The 18,842-nt window shown below is 40.3% G+C and overlaps 3 protein-coding genes across 5 annotated transcripts; 2 read left to right on the top strand and 1 right to left on the bottom strand.

Annotated features, from left to right (window-relative positions):
* Positions 1-547: 547 nt before the first annotated feature.
* On the top strand, positions 548-4,583 carry znhit1 (zinc finger, HIT-type containing 1). Its single transcript, XM_084712141.1, has 6 exons — positions 548-745; positions 2,214-2,311; positions 2,423-2,498; positions 3,044-3,123; positions 3,205-3,374; positions 3,891-4,583. The coding sequence occupies exons 1-6, from the start codon at positions 721-723 to the stop codon at positions 3,910-3,912; spliced, it is 471 nt and encodes a 156-aa protein (XP_084568267.1). The 5' UTR covers positions 548-720; the 3' UTR covers positions 3,913-4,583.
* A 611-nt stretch (positions 4,584-5,194) lies between these two features.
* Positions 5,195-8,767, top strand: LOC146305104 (uncharacterized). Of its 3 annotated transcripts, XM_084712138.1 has the most exons (6): positions 5,195-5,317; positions 5,745-5,949; positions 6,038-6,125; positions 6,156-6,232; positions 6,749-6,888; positions 7,175-8,767. In XM_084712138.1, the coding sequence occupies exons 2-6, from the start codon at positions 5,754-5,756 to the stop codon at positions 7,199-7,201; spliced, it is 528 nt and encodes a 175-aa protein (XP_084568264.1). In that variant the 5' UTR covers positions 5,195-5,317; positions 5,745-5,753; the 3' UTR covers positions 7,202-8,767. The 3 variants fall into 3 exon arrangements, with proteins under 3 accessions (XP_084568264.1, XP_084568262.1, XP_084568263.1); XM_084712136.1 differs by having other exon boundaries at positions 6,038-6,232; positions 7,175-8,738; XM_084712137.1 differs by lacking the exon at positions 5,195-5,317 and having other exon boundaries at positions 5,730-5,949; positions 6,038-6,232; positions 7,175-8,738.
* Positions 8,768-8,904: 137 nt separating this feature from the next.
* Positions 8,905-17,846, bottom strand: LOC146305103 (uncharacterized). Its single transcript, XM_084713041.1, has 5 exons — positions 16,893-17,846; positions 15,414-16,189; positions 12,931-12,958; positions 11,577-11,690; positions 8,905-10,882 (listed from the first exon to the last, which is right to left on the bottom strand). The coding sequence occupies exons 1-5, from the start codon at positions 16,959-16,961 to the stop codon at positions 9,929-9,931; spliced, it is 1,941 nt and encodes a 646-aa protein (XP_084569167.1). The 5' UTR covers positions 16,962-17,846; the 3' UTR covers positions 8,905-9,928.
* Positions 17,847-18,842: the final 996 nt, after the last annotated feature.

The following is an 18,842-nucleotide window of genomic DNA, read 5'->3' as shown; positions in this document are numbered from 1 at the left end:
TCATAAAATCAGTGATTTTATCTCAGAACACAGGAGTTGTTGTTTGTTTTGTCATGTGACCTCGATGAATCTGAACGAACCCTTTAAAACACTAAAGTCACACAACAAGATGAAGAACAAGCCTTCTGATTTTTATTAATACAACAAAAATATACAATGTAATAAATAATAATAATAAATCTGTCAAATAAGACAAAATATAGAATAATAATCATGTGCATTTTCACATTTCAAATTTATGTCATATATATTTTAAAATATATATTTTTGGCATTAGTATTTCTAGAGATTTTATAAGAAAAAGTGGTAGAGTAAGTAATATAAAGAATTATATATTAAATAAATAAAGTATATTTAGATGTTTCCACATTTGTTTTCTTACATCTCTGTCCTTTTTAATGGCACTGAAGGATCTTTAACATGTGAAACATGAAATGTTTTTTCCCGCCAGGTGGCGGCAACTCGGTGGCGAAAACGCGCTCGTGTTTTGACCCCTGCGGTCTGCCGTAGTAGAAGAAGTCACATTAACACAGATGTTCTGTTGTTTCAGACGTTATGAAGATCCATAAACATGATATAAGTAAAATAAAGTTTTTCTGTGAGACCTCAGCAGAAATATCGGTCGTCAATGAACACGGTGTAAAGAAAAACGCGTTTCTCCTGACGTATTTTGAACCTGCGCGGCTGCCGTAGTCAGGAAGTGAGATAACAACAACCAACATGGTGCTGGAGAAGAAAGGCTCCGGTGAGTTTTATTTCATTTGAACTAAATTCTACGTTAAAACGTGACTTTGTGACATTATACATTAATATATGTGAATGAATTAAAGTGTAGAAGGTTTAGAGACGCGTAACGGAATCTGTGTTCGTTACATCCGTTACTGTGTACTTTAGTTACATCCTCAATGATTCAAGAAAAATAAAAACAGAAAATGGAGAATTAAAGTTACCAAATAAAATAATGGTAAACAAAAATAAAGTTAGAATAGAGAGCATATGATTTATTAAATAAAGAAAAATACAACATTTAAAAAGAATAAAGATGAAGTAAAGTGTAAAAGGTTTCAGGACTGTTCTGTTGTATCACGTGGTTATTTTATCATTTTTATTTTATTTTATTAAATTATTGCTGGTGACTCTTCTGTGTTTTGTTTTCCAGTTTGTACCGACATATTTATTTTTCTTATTTTATTTTATTAAAAGAAGGAAAGCAGAAGATCTTTAAGTTGAAAGTGGGGCTGCACATTTTTCTTTTTTCTTTTTCTCATTTCTTAATTTTAGGTTGAAGTTTAAGTTTCCTTATTCAACTGAAGGCAGCAGACAAAACTGTCAAATAAACAGTTCCTGTCATTTCTACACTACTGATCAATATGTTTTTAGTTGTAGCCTATTTTGTCTTTGTTTTTATTGTGATAAATATATTGTGGATTTTTTATTATGATATTATCATAGCGTGAGTTTTTTTTTTGTTGGTATCATTACATCTGTTGAAACAAAGGCAGGATATTTTACAGTTTAACAATAAATGTAATCATCTAAAGTGACATCAGAGCAGTGAAACAGTGAACTTTTATTGGTGTTTTTAATTATTGTCAATAACTATAGATAAAAAAAACACATTAATGCAGAAGAATATATGTATATTAGTGATTCACCATATTATTCATGATGCATTGTTCTAAATTTTGTCATGATTTAAAAAAATATCAATTTTGTTTTCATGACATGTTGACAGACAGAGTGACATCACACTGTTATACACAGCAACAACACTGATGAAGTACAGGAAGACAATCAGATATGTGATATTCTCTCTCTGTCTGTCCCTCTCTGTCTGTCCTTGTCTCTCTTGTCTGTCTGTCTGTCTGTCTCTCATGTCTGTCTCTCTCTGTCTTTGTCTCTGTCTCTCTGTCTGTCTCTGTCTGTCTCTGTCTGTCTGTCTCTCTGTCTGTCTCTCTCTCTTGCCTGTCTCTCTCTGTCTCTGTCTGTCTGTCTCTCTGTCTGTCTCTCTCTCTTGTCTGTCTGTCTCTCTGTCTCTCTCTGTCTGTCTGTCTCTCTGTCTGTCTGTCTCTCTGTCTCTCTCTGTCTCTGTCTGTCTCTCTGTCTGTCTCTCTTGTCTGTCTCTCTCTCTGTCTCTCATGTCTGTCTCTCTCTGTCTCTGTCTGTCTGTCTCTCTGTCTGTCTCTCTCTCTTGTCTGTCTCTGTCTCTGCAGCTCGGGTGGAGGCCGGGCAGCGCAGAGTTCTGGATGAAGCCACGAGACAGAGGAGACTGACCAGACAGCTGGAGGCTCTGGAGAAAGACAACTTCCAGGTGAGAACCTGCTGCTTTTGTCTTCTGACTGTGGACCTGATGTGTCGTCATGGTGACTGGACGATGAGGAGGAGGATGAAAGTTATTGTTGTTGTTGTTTTGTGTTTCCAGGACGACCCTCTGTCCTCCCTCCCTCCCCCGGGTCCTACTGCCCGCCTGCCTGCCTTCAGTGAGACAGAAGAACCAGGTGAGACACGAGAGACGTCTTTGTTCGACACATGATCACTGAAGGTTAATGAAGACGGTTCTGCCAATAAAATAAAATCCTCATTGTGAGTCATAATTATGAGATAAAAAATTATGACTTTGTCTCATAATTTTGACTTTTTATCTCATATTTTTTAACTTTGTGTCATAATTCTGACTTTATTTTATGACATTTTTATCTCAGAATTTTGACTTTTAATTTATAATTAGAACAATAATAATAATGTTATTTTATATATCGCCTGTATAAATAAAGAGCAGAATAACCAGGAAGTAATATGACGTCACTATGAAGCCAAACAGAAGCAAAAACTAAAACTCATAATTTCAACTTTTTCTTACAATTTTATAACTTCAGCATTTTACTGGTGATAACGGGCCTCTATAACAGATACAGAACAGTTCTAATACATATATTTCTTCTTCTTCTTCTCTGTGTCTGTCTGTGTGTGTGTGTGTGTGTGTGTGTGTGTGTGTGTGTGTGTGTGTGTGTGTGTGTGTGTGTCTGTGTGTGTGTCCATCCAGAGAAGAAGAAGAGGAAGACGAGAGGCGATCACTTCAAGCAGCGTTTCAGGAAGAACTTCACCACCCTGCTGGAGGAGGAGGTGGGTCACATTCTCTTCCTGCTCTCTCATTGGCTGAACGTCCGCTGTCAGCTGACTCCCACTCTGTCCTCTGATTGGTAGAACCTGTCGGAGAAGCCGGAGCCAAACTACCTGTCTGCCGTGGCCCCGCCCTCCTCTCTGCCCCCCCGTCACTTCTGCTGCGTCTGCGGTTTCCCCTCCCACTACACCTGCACCACCTGCGGGGGGCGTTACTGCAGCAGCAAGTGTCTGGTTACACACCGAGAGACCAGGTACACACACACACACACACACACACACAGACACACACACACACACACACACAGACACACACAGACACACAGACACACACACACAGACACGGACACACACACACAGACACACACACACAGACACACAGACACACACACACAGACACGGACACACACACACGCACACACAGACACACACACACACACACACAAACACACACACACGTCTTTGTATACTTTTGAGGACCTTCTCTCACTTCTCCTATATTCTGACTTTTCTCTCCGTCTTTAAGAAGCACTGATCAATATTTTTCACAATTTTCTGACATTTTTAAAACAAACATCTTATTGATTAATGAAGAAAATGATAAACAGATTAATTGTTGATGAAAATAGTCGTCAGTTGTAAGATGGCGGCGCTCGTTTCAGAGATACTTTGGACTGAAGAGGAGACGCGGCAGCCATCTTTGTTTATAGTCTGTTGTTCTTCCAGTAACGTCTGGTGTTGAAGTGTCTCTGTCCTCTGTGTGTCTGCAGGTGTTTGAAGTGGACGCTGTAACCGCTGCCTCGTCACCATGGCGATGATGATGATGATGATGTGATGGCGCTCTGTCTTCTCTGAGGTTTACAGACAGACAGGTTGAACCTGTGGACTGTGTCTTTGTCCTCCAGCTGACAGTCATGACAGACGACCTCAGTGGTCAGTAGTGATGTCACAGTGTGCTGAAGGACACTGTGACATCACCAAACAACATTCACGGGGAGCGTTCAGTTACATTTGAGCTCTGCAGAATTTTCTCCACCCTCTTCCTGTTATTCCTCGTCCCATGATGCCTTGCGTGAATTATAGACGTGCCTTTTTCTGCAGGCGTCGTCTTCTCCTCTCTGGAAGATAAATGATGGAACGACGACGTCTCACAGCGTCTCCAGATGTTCAGATTGATTCTGCTCTCTAGTCTAAATCAGCTGGTTAGCTTAGCTTAGCATAAAGAGTGGAAACAGCTGGTCTGGCTCCTCCCCCCCGCAGCTCTCATGTCAGAAACTGAAGTGAGATCCACATTTCTACAGATTAAACAGATGAGATTTAATATGTGAATAAAAGTAAAACTTAATCCTGTTAGAGTTCAGCTTTTCTCTGTCAGCCAATCAGGACCAAGAAAAGGCGGGGCTTCATGTCCTTGTGCTTGTTTGTATGACTGAATATTGTTTTAATAAATGTGTCAACATTTATTTATGGATGTGTTTATTTGCACCAGCTGACTCAGCTGCACTTGAACGCAGCACTGATGCTAATCTGCATCTTTTCCTGTCAGAAAAGTCTGACAGAAAGACAAAGAGGAGAAAATATTCTAAATGTGTTGCTGCTGATCCACAGCAGGACGTCAGCTGAGCTTCCTTCACTCTGACCTCCATCTGCTGCAGGTGATACACGAGAGAGAAGAACTACAAAAACCACACTGCAAATAAATCATCAAGAACCCTGATGTCACTGCTGAAGTCATCGAGAACCACAATGATGAAAAAACTGTCAGGAACCTCAATAAACTAAAAAACACAAAGAACCAGATATAAAAGATAAAAATATGCAGATACACAGAAGGTCAAAGGTCAAAACTGACTCCAGTAAAACTGAGTTTTCCTAGATATCAGTGCTTTGAAGTGTGTGTGTGTGTGTGTGTGTGTGTGTGTGTGTGATGGGGGGTAAAAGTCCAGCTGACTCACTCTTCCTCGTATCCATGGCAACAGTGTCAATAATTAATGTGGACTTTTGAGTCGTGTGTGTTTTGCATGAAGGTTTCTCTCAAAGCAAACACACACACACACACACACACACAGAAAGTGTGTGTGTGTGTGTGTGTAAAGGGAGGCAGAGCTGCCCTCAGACTTTGTCCTGGCTGCAGGAAGTCGTCGTTCAGCCGTCACACCGCCGCCGCCGCCGTGGAGCCGCAGCTTCACACCAGTCAGTGAGTACAAACTGGGAGAACTGGGAGTTTGATTCACAGCAGGACAGCTGATGTTTCGTCTGAGGGGTTCAAACACACGAGAACAACAAGACGCCGCTGGTGACTGAAGTCAGGAAGCAGGTCACACACAGGCTCCGCCCTGTCCTGTCTTCTCTGATTGATCATGTTATTATAGGTTATTGATTTTTATTAATAGTTATTTTTCCTCCTGACATGAAACTTTCACTGAGCAGAACTTCTAAAAGAGATTTACTCAAGTATTTAAAGTATAATCAATATTTTGATTGATTATTTGGTGAACAGTCAGATAAGATCCTGCAGGTTGAAACGATGCATTCAGGTGTCACATCACACTGTCGGACGTTGGAGTTCTCTGACTGCAGCTGCTAACAGATGAAGTCTCTGATTAAAGCTCCTCCCACTGCAGACATACATCATGAAGTCTTTATCACCACCACCATCATCATCATCATCATCATCATCATCATCATCATCATCATCATCCTCATCATCATCGTCTACCTCAGTGACGGCTGCTCCACAGACTCAGCTCCTCTCCTCTTCATCGTCTCCTCCTCCTCTTCCTCGTCTAAATCTGCAAAGTCCAGAGTTGCAAGCAGAGTTTCTACAAGGTGAAAACACAGAGACACATAATGACCTCCGTCCGTCTCTTCGTGTCTCTTCCTCTCGTCTGTCTCATGCTTGTCTTTTTCTTTCCAGAGTTTCGGAACAAATTTCGGTCTCACAGTGACATCGGTGAATCCAGTGTCGCCTCCTCTGCGGCGTCCCCCTCCTCCTCTTCCTCCCCTTTCTCCCCCTCCTCTCCTCTGTCCTCCCCCTTCAGTCCCAGCCCGTCCTCGTCCCCCTGCAGCTCCTCGTCCTCCTCGTCTTCTCCCAGCTACAACAGCAGACGAGGTGAGCTGGATGTCATGTAGTAGAACGTGTTCTGTTGTCTTCAGGATCATGGACTTTAATCTTCACTTGGTTTCAGGAGAAGACGGATCACAGGACGACTGACTGTGTGAACAGTTTGACTTTTACTGCAGGAAACAAGTTGAATCAGTACTTCTACTTTTACCAGAGTCTTTTTATTCAAATATTTGTACTTCTACTCGCAGCCAGACAGGAAAGACGCTCTGTGGTGTGTTTGGACTTTACATCATGATCAGGACACACACTTTGACTTCTTCTGACAAATAATGAAGAAAGACATTCATGAAAGAGTTTATTTCTTCAGCTCCTCAGAGTTTTACTGGAGTAAATATTCTTCTTCAGTGAAGCTAAAAAGAGACTTTGAGAGACAGTTTGTTGTCCTGAGTTCTAAAGGATCAGAAACGATGTTCTGTTGACTTGTGGCAGTTACGAACTGAACTTTCTCACAGCTGATTGGCTGAAATAGAGACATTTGTCTTTTTTTTTTTTTGTGTCCAGCTCGTTTGTCCCTGTCCAGCCCTGAGCTCCTGTCAGAGCTGAAAGACTCGAGGACACGCACCCTCCGACGCGTCCCAGCACGTAACGGACTGACCACAGTCTTCTGTGGACGAGGAAGAGGAGGAGGAGGAAGAGGCCAGGTGAGCATACAGACATGAAACACACAACAAACGTCCATAAATTCATAAATCCAATCAGGAATAAAAAACCCAGAGTCATCATGTTGACTTCTGTATGAAAATACATACCTGTAGATTTAACGAACTCTTAAAATGATGAAGTCACATGTTCATATCAGCATCGATCAAATTAGCAACAACATTTCTGACTTCCTCCATTTTCACTCAAAAGTCAAATTTCCTTCAGGACAAAGACAAACCCACCACAGAGAGGACAGTCTGAACAAACGTCCTTCTTCTCTTTCAGGCCTCTGGCCCCGCCCCCTCCACATAATCAGCCAATCAGAAGACTCTACACTGAATTCATCAGCAGCGCCTGAACCTGCGCTAAACTCCGAGACTCTGCTGCTCTACAACTAATTATGCTTTTATGATCATTTTCTACATCGTTCCAAATGAAAATCCATGATTTTTTGCTGGAGTGTAAAATGAGAGCTGAGCTAACTTTAGCCAAAACTCTGTTAGCTTCCACACATGCTAACCTTTTCTTTGCAAGTAAGCTAACAGCTTGATTCCACCAGGCACTGCTGCGTCGTGTCACGACTGTGTCACGTCAGCTGGAGCTGATCCATCATGAGTCCAACAGCGGCACCTCGATGTGTCCCAGACACGTCTCTCAGATGTCGCTTCGATCGGCACAGAACAGATCCAGCAGGCAGGAAGTCAGACACAGAATCAGACCAGTTTTCAAAAAGTACAAGTGATCACAAAGACAGAATAGAACAGAAACAGTGAAGGGCACCACAGAAGTAGACCAGAAGAAGAAGTAAACTAAAGCTGGAGTGTAAATCTTCCTGAAACTAACAGATCATGAGACAAAGACAGACAGAAAAGACACAGTTTAAATATCTAACCTGCATATCCATCATCGAAGGGAAAGACGACCACATCAACAAAATCTGAGCAAGTAAATATAAGCAGCTCCACTGCTGAAATGCATTCTGGGACATGCAGCTGTGTGGAGGACGAATCAAAATGGTGGCACAGACCCGCCGCGCCCTGTGGAATCAACTGGTAACTACAGTACAAAGAAAGCTGGTCAGCGAGTCACACGTCAAACACGGCGTTTAATCTTTTCCTTTCAGTGGTGAACTTGTAGTTTTTTGTTTTGAAAGACTAAAATAAAACTCAAAACTCAAACTGTGTAATGATGTCACATGATGCACTGCGACCCAGAGTGACTTTCTCCCATAAGTCCACACTGTGAAAGAAGAGACTCACTTCACGATCAGGATTTGTTTCATCTGATCTCAGTAACAGGAGTTCTTCTAAAACTTCAGTTTATTTCCTGTGTTGAACACTGTGGGACATTATGTGTTTGTCTCTCTCGCTACAAAAAGATAGAAATTAAGTTAAATTATTATTAAGCATCAACACAACATATGTTGGATTCATTAAAGTTTATTAATTCACTGAAAGTCTGAGCTGCTCATTGATTGTCAAATGATCTCATCACTTGATCATTAATTTACACATCAGAGCGTCTCTCAGGTCTGTCGAGGATGAGGACAAGTGACCCTTCCTAAGCCCCGCCCCTTGCTGCTCCGTCCTCCATTAACAAATGAGAAAGCTTGGTACCTCAGTCAGCTTTGTCCTTTCCTGCTTCCTGTCCTTTGATCTGCTCTGTTCTTGATTAGTGAACAGATGTTGTCGGTTAGCTAACAGAAGCTAACTTTAAGACGTGAACCTTTATGTTACTTTTAAAGGAAAAGGAGAAAGTTTGTTGAACTGTTTTTGAAGCACAGAGCAGAAAGGGGCGGGGCTTCAGAAGGGCCAATTGCAAAGGCACAACAAATACTAAAATACTTTTTTTTTTTTTAAATGAAAACACTGAACTGAAAATCAAATTCAAAATGTTTAATGAATTAGATCATCAGTGATTCCTATCAGAATTTATAGATGACAGTTTTTATAAAGTCAGCTCAAGACATAAGAGAGTTTGTCAGAGATCAGAACAAATCGGGACTTTGGTCAGAGTTGTACAAAGATACAATCCATTTTTATTTAGTCAATGATATGATGGTTACAAGATGCAGAAAAGGTAGAATACAACAAAGCAACAATGAACAAAAAAAGTCCTGTTTCCATTCTTTGTCCTGTTTTATACAGATGGAGCCTCCAGAAACTCACAGATCATTGGATAAGTCTGGCAGCCTCTGTAAGCAGGTTCAAGTCAAAGATCAATAACAGCAGTAATGGTTTCAATTCACTTTTTCTTCTTCAGGAAACAAGATGAGTGTCAGTGTTATTCAGTCTTAGTGTGATACAGGTGCTCACATCATCAGCTGATCGCAGCAGAGAAGGAGCGGACGAATACAGATTTAGAATCTTTGGTCAATCATGTTGCATTAAGTGTGTGAACTACACTGCAGACTGGAGTTTGTGTTACAGTGACAAAGGACAGATCCACATCATATTCACCTGTCGTCTCCCTCTTCATCTACTTGTATTTCTTATTATGGTGCATTCACCAGTCAGAGTCAGAATTTTGATTTGTCAGTTGAAAATTTCAATACAACATCATGAATATTGTGTAAGAAGTCATTATGTAAACTGCAGTAGCCCTGATAGGAGCAGATCAATCTACAATAATTTTAAAAATGGACATTAGCTTGTTTGCTTGCTTTTGGGGACTGTAGGCTTAGTTCAAATTTCTAAATTATGAACATGGACTCATTCATTTTTATTCCTGTGAACTGAACTTTGAGCTAGCTCTTTTTAAGTATGAACTTGCACAACACTGTGTGGGTCGAAATGATGTCAAGATGGCAGCACACATATCTTGCAGAGCATGAATGTTGATTTCACTTCATCTAATAGCAAATTGTATCGCCTTGCAGCCCAGTGTGATGCTGGAATACATGAAAACTTTGGGCAGAAAAAAACTAGACTACTTGGATAAAAAGACAGTTCATTGAGAAATATTCAACTGTTTCAACTACTAAAAATAATACTTGATTTTTTCTGTATAAAGTATGGCATGCGGGGCTCGCCAGAATGCTTAGAGGGTAAAGTTGCTGTTATCTCTCCGACAACTATCAGAGCATTGAGAGGAGGCAGGAAGAAACAGTAACTGTTGGGTTTTTAAAATTTTCAATTCAGTGTGAATGCTTTTGTGATCTTTGAGTTCACTAGCCTGAGAAAAATTTTTCCCACATTGATCACAATAGTATGGCTTCTCTTCAGTGTGGCTGCTCTGATGGTTTTTCAGATCATCTTGACTGGTAAAAACATCCTCACATTGGTAACACCTGTGCATTTTCTGTCTAGTGTGAGTACGTAGGTGAGCCTTCACAGAACTTCGAGTGGCGAAAGCTTTCCCACATTGTTCACAGCTGTGTGGTTTCTCTCCAGTATGAGTGTATTGATGACGTTTTAGGTGTTCTTTAGTGTTGAAAACTTTCTTACATTGGTCACAGCTGAATGGTTTCTCTCCAGTGTGAGTGCGACGATGGATTTGCATTTGAGGTCGATTGGAGAAAGCTCGCTCGCACAAGTCACAACTGAATGGTTTCTCTCCGGTGTGAGTGTGACGATGGATTTGCATTTGAGGTTGATTGGAGAAAGCTCGCTCGCACAAGTCACAACTGAATGGTTTCTCTCCGGTGTGAGTGCGACGATGGATTTGCATTTGAGGTCGATTGGAGAAAACTCGCTCACACAAGTCACAACCGTAAGGTTTCTCTCCAGTGTGAATACGTTGGTGGATTTTAAAGGCAGACAACTGTGTGAATGCTGTGTCACATTGGTTACAGTTGTAAGGTTTCTCTCCAGTGTGAATGCGTTGATAGACTTTAAGGACACTAGATGTAATAAACGCTTTTCCACATTGGTCACAGCTGTATGGTTTCTCCCCAGTGTGGATGCGTTGATGGACTTTGAGGGAATTTGATGTTGAGAAAGCTTTCCCGCATTGGTCACAGCTGTGTGGTTCCTCTTTGCTTCCTCTACATTTCTATAGCAACAGACAGACACACACAGAGAGAAAGATATCATGAAAGGATGTTTGTGAAAGTGTCATTGTGAAATGTCTTTCATTCTATGGTGGGCCCACTTATCATTCTTTAATAAGGCACTGCATTGACTGGAAACAAATTTCTTTCTATAAGGCCAATAAAGATTTGTCTGCCCATTTTCACAATGATTCAATTGTTTAAAATATAGTGAGAAATTGTGAAAAGTACCCCACACATTATCCTAAAGCCCAAAGAAAACAACCCAATTCAAAAGACATTTGGTTCACTACTGTAGGAATTACAGAAATGTAGAAAAACACCATGAATGACAAGTTGGAACATGATCATTTTTCAAGGGACTTATTATTAGTCTAGTTTCTGATTATTTCTCATTATTTTTCTGTTTCTCTTGATCCAACAGTGTATTACTACACTGGTAATAAAATAATGAAGTTACAACTTAATCATACATATAACAGTGCTGCTGATGTGTCGAGCTCTCCTCCGTAACAAAGACGGTCACATGGCTGAAACTTATGTGAGATTTTGTCCACTTGTTTTCAGCAGAAACAGGAACCATGTGAACACAAACCCTGCAGCGGCTTCACTTTCCTTTTTCAAGATGTGATCTCTAACAAAAGAGTAAATGGAGTCTAGAGACTCATCACTGTGTCCTTCATCGTGAACACTGACCTTAACATTGGTGGTATCAGAGGATGACCCTTTTGTTTGTCTTCTGTGGTCCAAGTTCTGGTTCTCCATTGTCCAGCAGGTCTCAGCTGTGTTGTCCTGGACTGACTCTGGATTCTGTCCTCACAGATCTTCACACTGAGATACAGGAGTACACCTGGATCTACTGAAGCCTTGGTGTGTCTCACAGGTTCTTAAAAGCTCGTTGAGATGATGTGAGCTAAGCCACGCCCCTTAGTTACTGTTGCTAGGGTCATTGTGAAACAATGGCTCTTGATTTCAGGCAGAAGATAAAGGTATAAGTCATGAAAATACCATGCTGAAACTTTTTGTGCATCATGTTTGGATTTTTTTTTATAGCTTCATGCGTTTTAATTTTAATGATGAATTCACCAGAAGGAACAAATACTAAAGAATTTGTCGTAGAGTTCTGTCTCCTTCACACTCACTGTGCAGACTCTGGGTGTCTGGACTCACAGATATCTTGAGCCTTGGATGAAGTCCTAACAACTTTTGTGACATTGACTGACCAGAAGTTTTTTTTTCATCACATAATCAACATTTCACAAAATTTATAAAGTTTCTCCCACTTCAACAACTCATACAACTGCCAGAGTCTTTGTACAGATGTTGGGAGCTTCCTGTCTGCACAGAGGGGTTTGATGATGAAACTTATCTTGGCAGGTAAGAGACCAACCACTTCATTAACATCACAGTGAACCTTTGTGTTCAGTCTTAAAGGGCCATCAGTGTTGTTCAGGTCTCACAGCCCCCACAAGCTTGTCTTCATCTTGATTCACTGTACTTGTGTTTCTTTTGACAAAACACTCGTTGTGTGTCTGTACAGGTCGGGTCTCTATTCAAATGTGTATCAGCTGCTTGAAAAGGTGACACGTCCAGATTTTCACTCCTCTGCAGGTGATCAGCTTGAATAGGAGGCAACGAGCTGAAAAGGTGTGAATCAGTTGGCTCTTCATCAAAGGGTCATGAAAAGATCATGCTGGACTTTTTGTGTGTCATGTTTTACACAAAAGAAAAAATAACAGTGTGTCACAATTTTATTGTTGAATTTACACCAAGGCATGGATAATTCAAAATTCATTCAAATTCATAAATTTCCCACTAACTGAGGGATCTGCAACCTCGACTCTCCACAGGAGGAATGAAACATCCATCTGGAGCTGCAACTGTTGAATTATCAGAAACGTTTCTTCTTTGGATTTGGGATCTACAGGACCTCATCTGACACCCGCTGTGAAGCTGCTGTCCTGCTGCGATGGGTGGTTTTACTATCTTACACTGGTACATTGCCATTTCTGCCACGTCTGCAAGATCGCAAATGAACTTGTACCTGTACCTGATCTTTGCAGTCAATGGCAGGAGGTCTGAAAATGAAGGTAAACTGAAGGCGTGGCCCGACGCATTCGCCATCTTGTGTTCCACGCATTGGAGTTAAAACAACTTGTGTTTTAGATCAGCTAAAACCTGGTTGAAGCACGAAGTCTGTGGTGCAGACAGTCTGCCTGCACAAGATATCACCAGACATGTTTGGCTGAAGCACACACACACACTTACACACACACACACACACACACACACACACACACACACACATACCTTCACAATCACAATCACACCTTCATTTATTTTCAGTCTTTTTCCCAAACAGGAGTGTGGCTCAGTAAAATGTCCTTTGAACATATTTTCTATCAGAAATAAAATGTAAATGTTGAAGTTAAAAGTGTGCCTGTGTGTGTGTGTGTGTGTCATGCTTGGTTGAGGTGCACACACGTCTCCACAATCACAAAACACCTTTCATTAATGTTAAACATCGTGTGTGTTTCTGAAATTAATACAAATCAGGAATTATTATTATAATTATAAATCCTAATAAATCTTTTCAGACCTGCAAAATGTGCAAAGGACCTGATCACAGCTGTCAGATCGTCTTTAACAGATCAGTCAGCTGGAGTGTTTGTGTCTGTGTGTTTATTGGATTCATAAAAACAAAGATTAAAGTATTCTGATCTAAAACACACAAAATGAACCAGATATTATATCTGAGCATGAGTCTGGACCGACCCGAGGAGAAAAAGATCTGTGTGCTTCTGTCAGAGCAAAGGTGGATTTGGTCACACTTTAAATAAATTAAATCCATTGTGCCTCGTGCTTTACATTAGTGTAAGATAAGAAGAGAGTCAAGATTAGTCATCAGAAACATTTCAACAAAATGAGCTTCAGACGCAGGTTATGACCCACATTTTAGTAAACTAAATATCAGAACTTTATTTTTTCATTTGGTGTTTACACATTTTTACACTTGAAAAAATTAAGAAAGTCTGTAGGTCTACAACAATGAGAAGTGAAAAGTAAAATGTAAAAAAATAACCGTTATTCATTTCCACATAAATGTTTGTCAAAGGCACAAAATGCAACAGAGAGGAGCAAAAGAGCAACAAGCTGCTGACTCCAACTCTAACAACAACCAAACTAAGCAATTTATTTTTCGGGAGTCGGAGACGTTCTTCTCATCAAAGTCTTCAACAGTTTGTTCACAACCATCTGCTGCTTATCTTGACAAGAGTCAATAGTTTAATGTTCGTTAACACTTCGTTAACATCACAGTGAACCTTTGTGATTTAATGAGACATCAGTGTGTTGATCTGAGAGCTCTCAGTGTCTCCACAAGCTTTTCTTTATCTTGATCCACTGGACTCCTGTTTCTTTTTTCTTTGTCCAGATCGATTCTCAAATGGGTGTCAGCTGCTTGAAAACAGAAGTGGTGTCCACTTTTTCATCTCTCTTCAGCAGCAGCAGAGTAGGAGCAGACGAATACGGACATAAATGTGGGGGTGATTTAGAAACTTTGGTCAATCATGTTGCATAAAGTGTGTGAACTACACTGCAGACTGGAGTTTGTGTTACAGTGACAAATGACAGATCCACATCATATTCACCTGTTGTCTCCCTCTTCATCTACTTGTAGTTCTCATTATGGTGCATTCAATTTGAACTGGAGAGTCAGAATTTTGATTTGTCAGTTGAAAATTTAAACAGCATGTTGGTGGTCAACTTTGCTTTCTTCTGTAGCGTAAAATATCATCAAATTGCTGTAAATTGCTGTTAATAACTGAAGACATGAGTAATTCTGGCCATTCAAGATTCATGTTTCAATACAAAATCATGAATATGGTGTAAGAAGTCGTTATGTAATCCGCAGTAGCCCTGATAGGATCAGTTCTATCTAAAATAATTTAAAAAATGGACATTAGCTTGTTTGCTTGCTTTTGGGGACTGTAGGCTTAGTTCAAATTTCTAAATTATGAAAATGGAGTCATTCAGTTTTATCCCTGTAAACTGAACTTTGAGCTAGCTCTTTTTAAGTATGAACTTGCACAACACTGTGTGGGTCGAAATGATGTCAAGATGGCAGCACACATATCTTGCAGAGCATGAATGTTGATTTCACTTCATCTAATAGCAAATTGTATCGCCTTGCAGCCCAGTGTGATGCTGGAATACATGAAAACTTTGGGCAGAAAAAAACTAGACTACTTGAATAAAAAGACAGTTCATTGAGAAATATTCAACTGTTTCAACTACTAAAAATAATACTTGATTTTTTCTGTATAAAGTATGGCATGCGGGGCTCGCCAGAATGCTTAGAGGGTAAAGTTGCTGTTATCTCTCCGACAACTTTCAGAGCATTGAGAGGAGGCAGGAAGAAACAGTAACTGTTGGGTTTTTAAAATTTTCAATTCAGTGTGAATGCTTTTGTGATCTTTGAGTTCACTAGCCTGAGAAAAATTTTTCCCACATTGATCACAATAGTATGGCTACTCTTCAGTGTGGCTGCTCTGATGGTTTTTCAGATCATCTTGACTGGTAAAAACATCCTCACATTGGTAACACCTGTGCATTTTGTGTCTAGTGTGAGTACGTAGGTGAGCCTTCACAGAACTTCGAGTGGCGAAAGCTTTCCCACATTGTTCACAGCTGTGTGGTTTCTCTCCAGTATGAGTGTGCTGATGACTTTTTAGGTATTTTTTAGTGTTGAAAACTTTCTTACATTGGTCACAGCTGAATGGTTTCTCTCCAGTGTGAATAAGTTTGTGGCTATGTAGTCCATTTGATGTAGTGAAAGTTTTCCCACATTGATCACACCAGTATGGTCTCACTCCAGTATGAGTACGTAGGTGGCTATTTAGGGAACTTTTAGCTATGAACACTTTCCCACACTGTTGACAGCTGAATGGTTTCTCTCCAGTGTGAGTGCGACGATGGATTTTCAGATAAGCTCGATTGGAGAAAACTCGCTCGCACAAGTCACAACCGTAAGGTTTCTCTCCAGTGTGAATACGTTGGTGGATTACGAAACAAGACAACTGTGTGAATGCTGTGTCACATTGGTCACAGTTGTAAGGTTTCTCTCCAGTGTGAATGCGTTGATGGACTTTAAGGATACTAGATGTAGTAAACGCTTTTCCACATTGGTCACAGCTGTATGGTTTCTCCCCAGTGTGGATGCGTTGATGGACTCTGAGGGAATTTGATGTTGAGAAAGCTTTCCCGCATTGGTCACAGCTGTGTGGTTCCTCTTTGCTTCCTCGACATTTCTATAGCAACAGACAGACACACACAGAGAGAGAAAGATATCATGAAAGGATGTTTGTGAAAGTGTCCTTGTGAAACGTCTTTCATTCTATGGTGGGCCCACTTATCATTCTTTAATAAGGCACTGCATTGACTGTGGAAACAAATTTCTTTCTATGAGGCCAGTAAAGATTTGTCTGCCCATTTTCACAATGATTCAATTGTTTAGTTAAAATAAAGTGAGAAAATTGTGAAAAGTACCCCACATATTATCCTAAAGCCCAAAGAAAACAACCCAATTCAAAAGACATTTGGTTCACTACTGTAGGAATTACAGAAATGTAGAAAAACACCATGAATGACAAGTTGGAACATGATCATTTTTCAAGGGACTTATTATTAGTCTAGTTTCTGATTATTTCTCATTAATTTTCTGTTTCTCTTGATCCAACAGTGTATTACTACACTGGTAATAAAATAATGAAGTTACAACTTAATCATACATATAACAGTGCTGCTGATGTGTCAAGCTCTCCTCCGTAACAAAGACGGTCACATGTCTGAAACTTATGTGAGATTTTGTCCACTTGTTTTCAGCAGAAACAGGAACCATGTGAACACAAACCCTGCAGCGGCTTCACTTTCCTTTTTCAAGATGTGATCTCTAACAAAAGAGTAAATGGAGTCTAGAGACTCATCACTGTGTCCTTCATCGTGAACACTGACCTTAACATTGGTGGTATCAGAGGATGACCCTTTTGTTTGTCTTCTGTGGTCCACGTTCTGGTTCTCCATTGTCCAGCAGGTCTCAGCTGTGTTGTCCTGGACTGACTCTGGATTCTGTCCTCACAGATCTTCACACTGAGATACAGGAGTACACCTGGATCTACTGAAGCCTTGGTGTGTCTCACAGGTTCTTAAAAGCTCGTTGAGATGATGTGGGCTAAACCACGCCCCTCAGTTACTGTTGCTAGGGTCATTGTGAAACAATGGCTCTTGATTTCAGGCAGAAGATAAAGGTATAAGTCATGAAAATACCACCCTGAAACTTTTTGTGCATCATGTTTGGATTCTTTTTTTTTATAGCTTCATGCGTTTTAATTTTAATGATGAATTCACCAGAACAAATACTAAAGAATTTGTCGTAGAGTTGAAGAACTTCTGTGTCCTTCACACTCACTGTGCAGACTCTGGGTGTCTGGACTCACAGATATCTTGAGCCTTGGATGAAGTCCTAACACCTTTTGTGACATTGACTGACCAGAAGTTTTTTTTTCATCACATAATAAACGTTTCACAAAATTTATAAAGTTTCTCCCACTTCAACAACTCATACAACTGCCAGAGTCTTTGTACAGATGTTGGGAGCTTCCTGTCTGCACAGAGGGGTTTGATGATGAAACTTATCTTGGCAGGTAAGAGACCAACCACTTCATTAACATCACAGTGAACCTTTGTGTTCAGTCTTAAAGGGCCATCAGTGTTGTTCAGGTCTCACAGCCCCCACAAGCTTGTCTTCATCTTGATTCACTGTACTTGTGTTTCTTTTGACAAAACACTCGTTGTGTGTCTGTACAGGTCGGGTCTCTATTCAAATGTGTATCAGCTGCTTGAAAAGGTGACACGTCCAGATTTTCACTCCTCTGCAGGTGATCAGCTTGAATAGGAGGCAACGAGCTGAAAAGGTGAGAATCAGTTGGCTCTTCATCAAAGGGTCATGAAAAGATCATGCTGGACTTTTTGTGTGTCATGTTTTACACAAAAGAAAAAATAACAGTGTGTCACAATTTTATTGTTGAATTTACACCAAGGCATGGATAATTCAAAATTCATTCAAATTCATAAATTTCCCACTAACTGAGGGATCTGCAACCTCGACTCTCCACAGGAGGAATGAAACATCCATCTGGAGCTGCAACTGTTGAATTATCAGAAACGTTTCTTCTTTGGATTTGGGATCTACAGGACCTCATCTGACACCCGCTGTGAAGCTGCTGTCCTGCTGCGATGGGTGGTTTTACTATCTTACACTGGTACATTGTCATTTCTGCCACGTCTGCGTTGACACCAGACACCAGACAAGACACGTTTGGCTGAAGCACACACACACACACACACACACACACACACACACACACACACACACACACACCTTCATTTATTTTCAGTCTTTTTCCCAAACAGGAGTATGGATCAGTAAAATGTCATTTGAGCATATTTTCTATCAGAAATAAAATGTAAATGTTGAAGTTAAAAGTGTGTGTGTGTGTGTGTGTGTGTGTGTGTGTGTGTGTGTGTGTGTATGTGTGTGTGTCATGCTTGGTTGAGGTGCACACACATCTCCCCAATCACAAAACACCTTTCATTAATGTTAAACATCGTGTGTGTGTCTGAAATTAATACAAACAACTTTATTTTTTCATTTGGTGTTTATACATTTTTACACTTGAAAAAATTAAGAAAGTCTGTAGGTCTACAACAATGAGAAGTGAAAAGTAAAATGTAAAAAAATAACAACATAATAAGAGCAACAAGCTGCTGACTCCAACTCTAACAACAACCAAACTAAGCAATTTATTTTTCGGGAGTCGGAGACGTTCTTCTCATCAAAGTCTTCAACAGTTTGTTCACAACCATCTGCTGCTTATCTTGACAAGAGTCAAGAGTTTAATGTTC

Source organism: Lutjanus erythropterus, chromosome 23, assembly GCF_056507025.1.
Source record: "Lutjanus erythropterus isolate fLutEry1 chromosome 23, fLutEry1.hap2, whole genome shotgun sequence".
Lineage (NCBI taxonomy): Eukaryota > Metazoa > Chordata > Actinopteri > Lutjaniformes > Lutjanidae > Lutjanus > Lutjanus erythropterus.
Note: the sequence above shows the minus strand (reverse complement) of the source record. Positions and strands in the feature narration are given on the sequence as shown.

Bases quoted from the DNA above. Each gene is read 5' to 3' on its own strand.
- znhit1 (XM_084712141.1), top strand. From the start codon at position 721: ATGGTGCTGGAGAAGAAAGGCTCCG. The intron at 3,124-3,204 runs GTGGGTCACATT...TCTGATTGGTAG, and splicing joins CCACCCTGCTGGAGGAGGAG to AACCTGTCGGAGAAGCCGGA. The intron at 3,375-3,890 runs GTACACACACAC...GTGTGTCTGCAG, and splicing joins GTTACACACCGAGAGACCAG to GTGTTTGAAGTGGACGCTGT.
- LOC146305104 (XM_084712136.1), top strand. From the start codon at position 5,754: ATGAAGTCTTTATCACCACCACCATCATCATCATCATCATCATCATCA. The intron at 5,950-6,037 runs GTGAAAACACAG...TTTTCTTTCCAG, and splicing joins GCAAGCAGAGTTTCTACAAG to AGTTTCGGAACAAATTTCGG. The intron at 6,889-7,174 runs GTGAGCATACAG...CTTCTCTTTCAG, and splicing joins GAGGAGGAGGAAGAGGCCAG to GCCTCTGGCCCCGCCCCCTC.
- LOC146305103 (XM_084713041.1), bottom strand. From the start codon at position 16,961: ATGGAGAACCAGAACGTGGACCACAGAAGACAAACAAAAGGGTCATCC. The intron at 16,190-16,892 runs GTCAGTGTTCAC...CTGTTGCTATAG, and splicing joins CTGATACCACCAATGTTAAG to AAATGTCGAGGAAGCAAAGA. The intron at 10,883-11,576 runs GTCAGTGTTCAC...CTGTTGCTATAG, and splicing joins CTGATACCACCAATGTTAAG to AAATGTAGAGGAAGCAAAGA.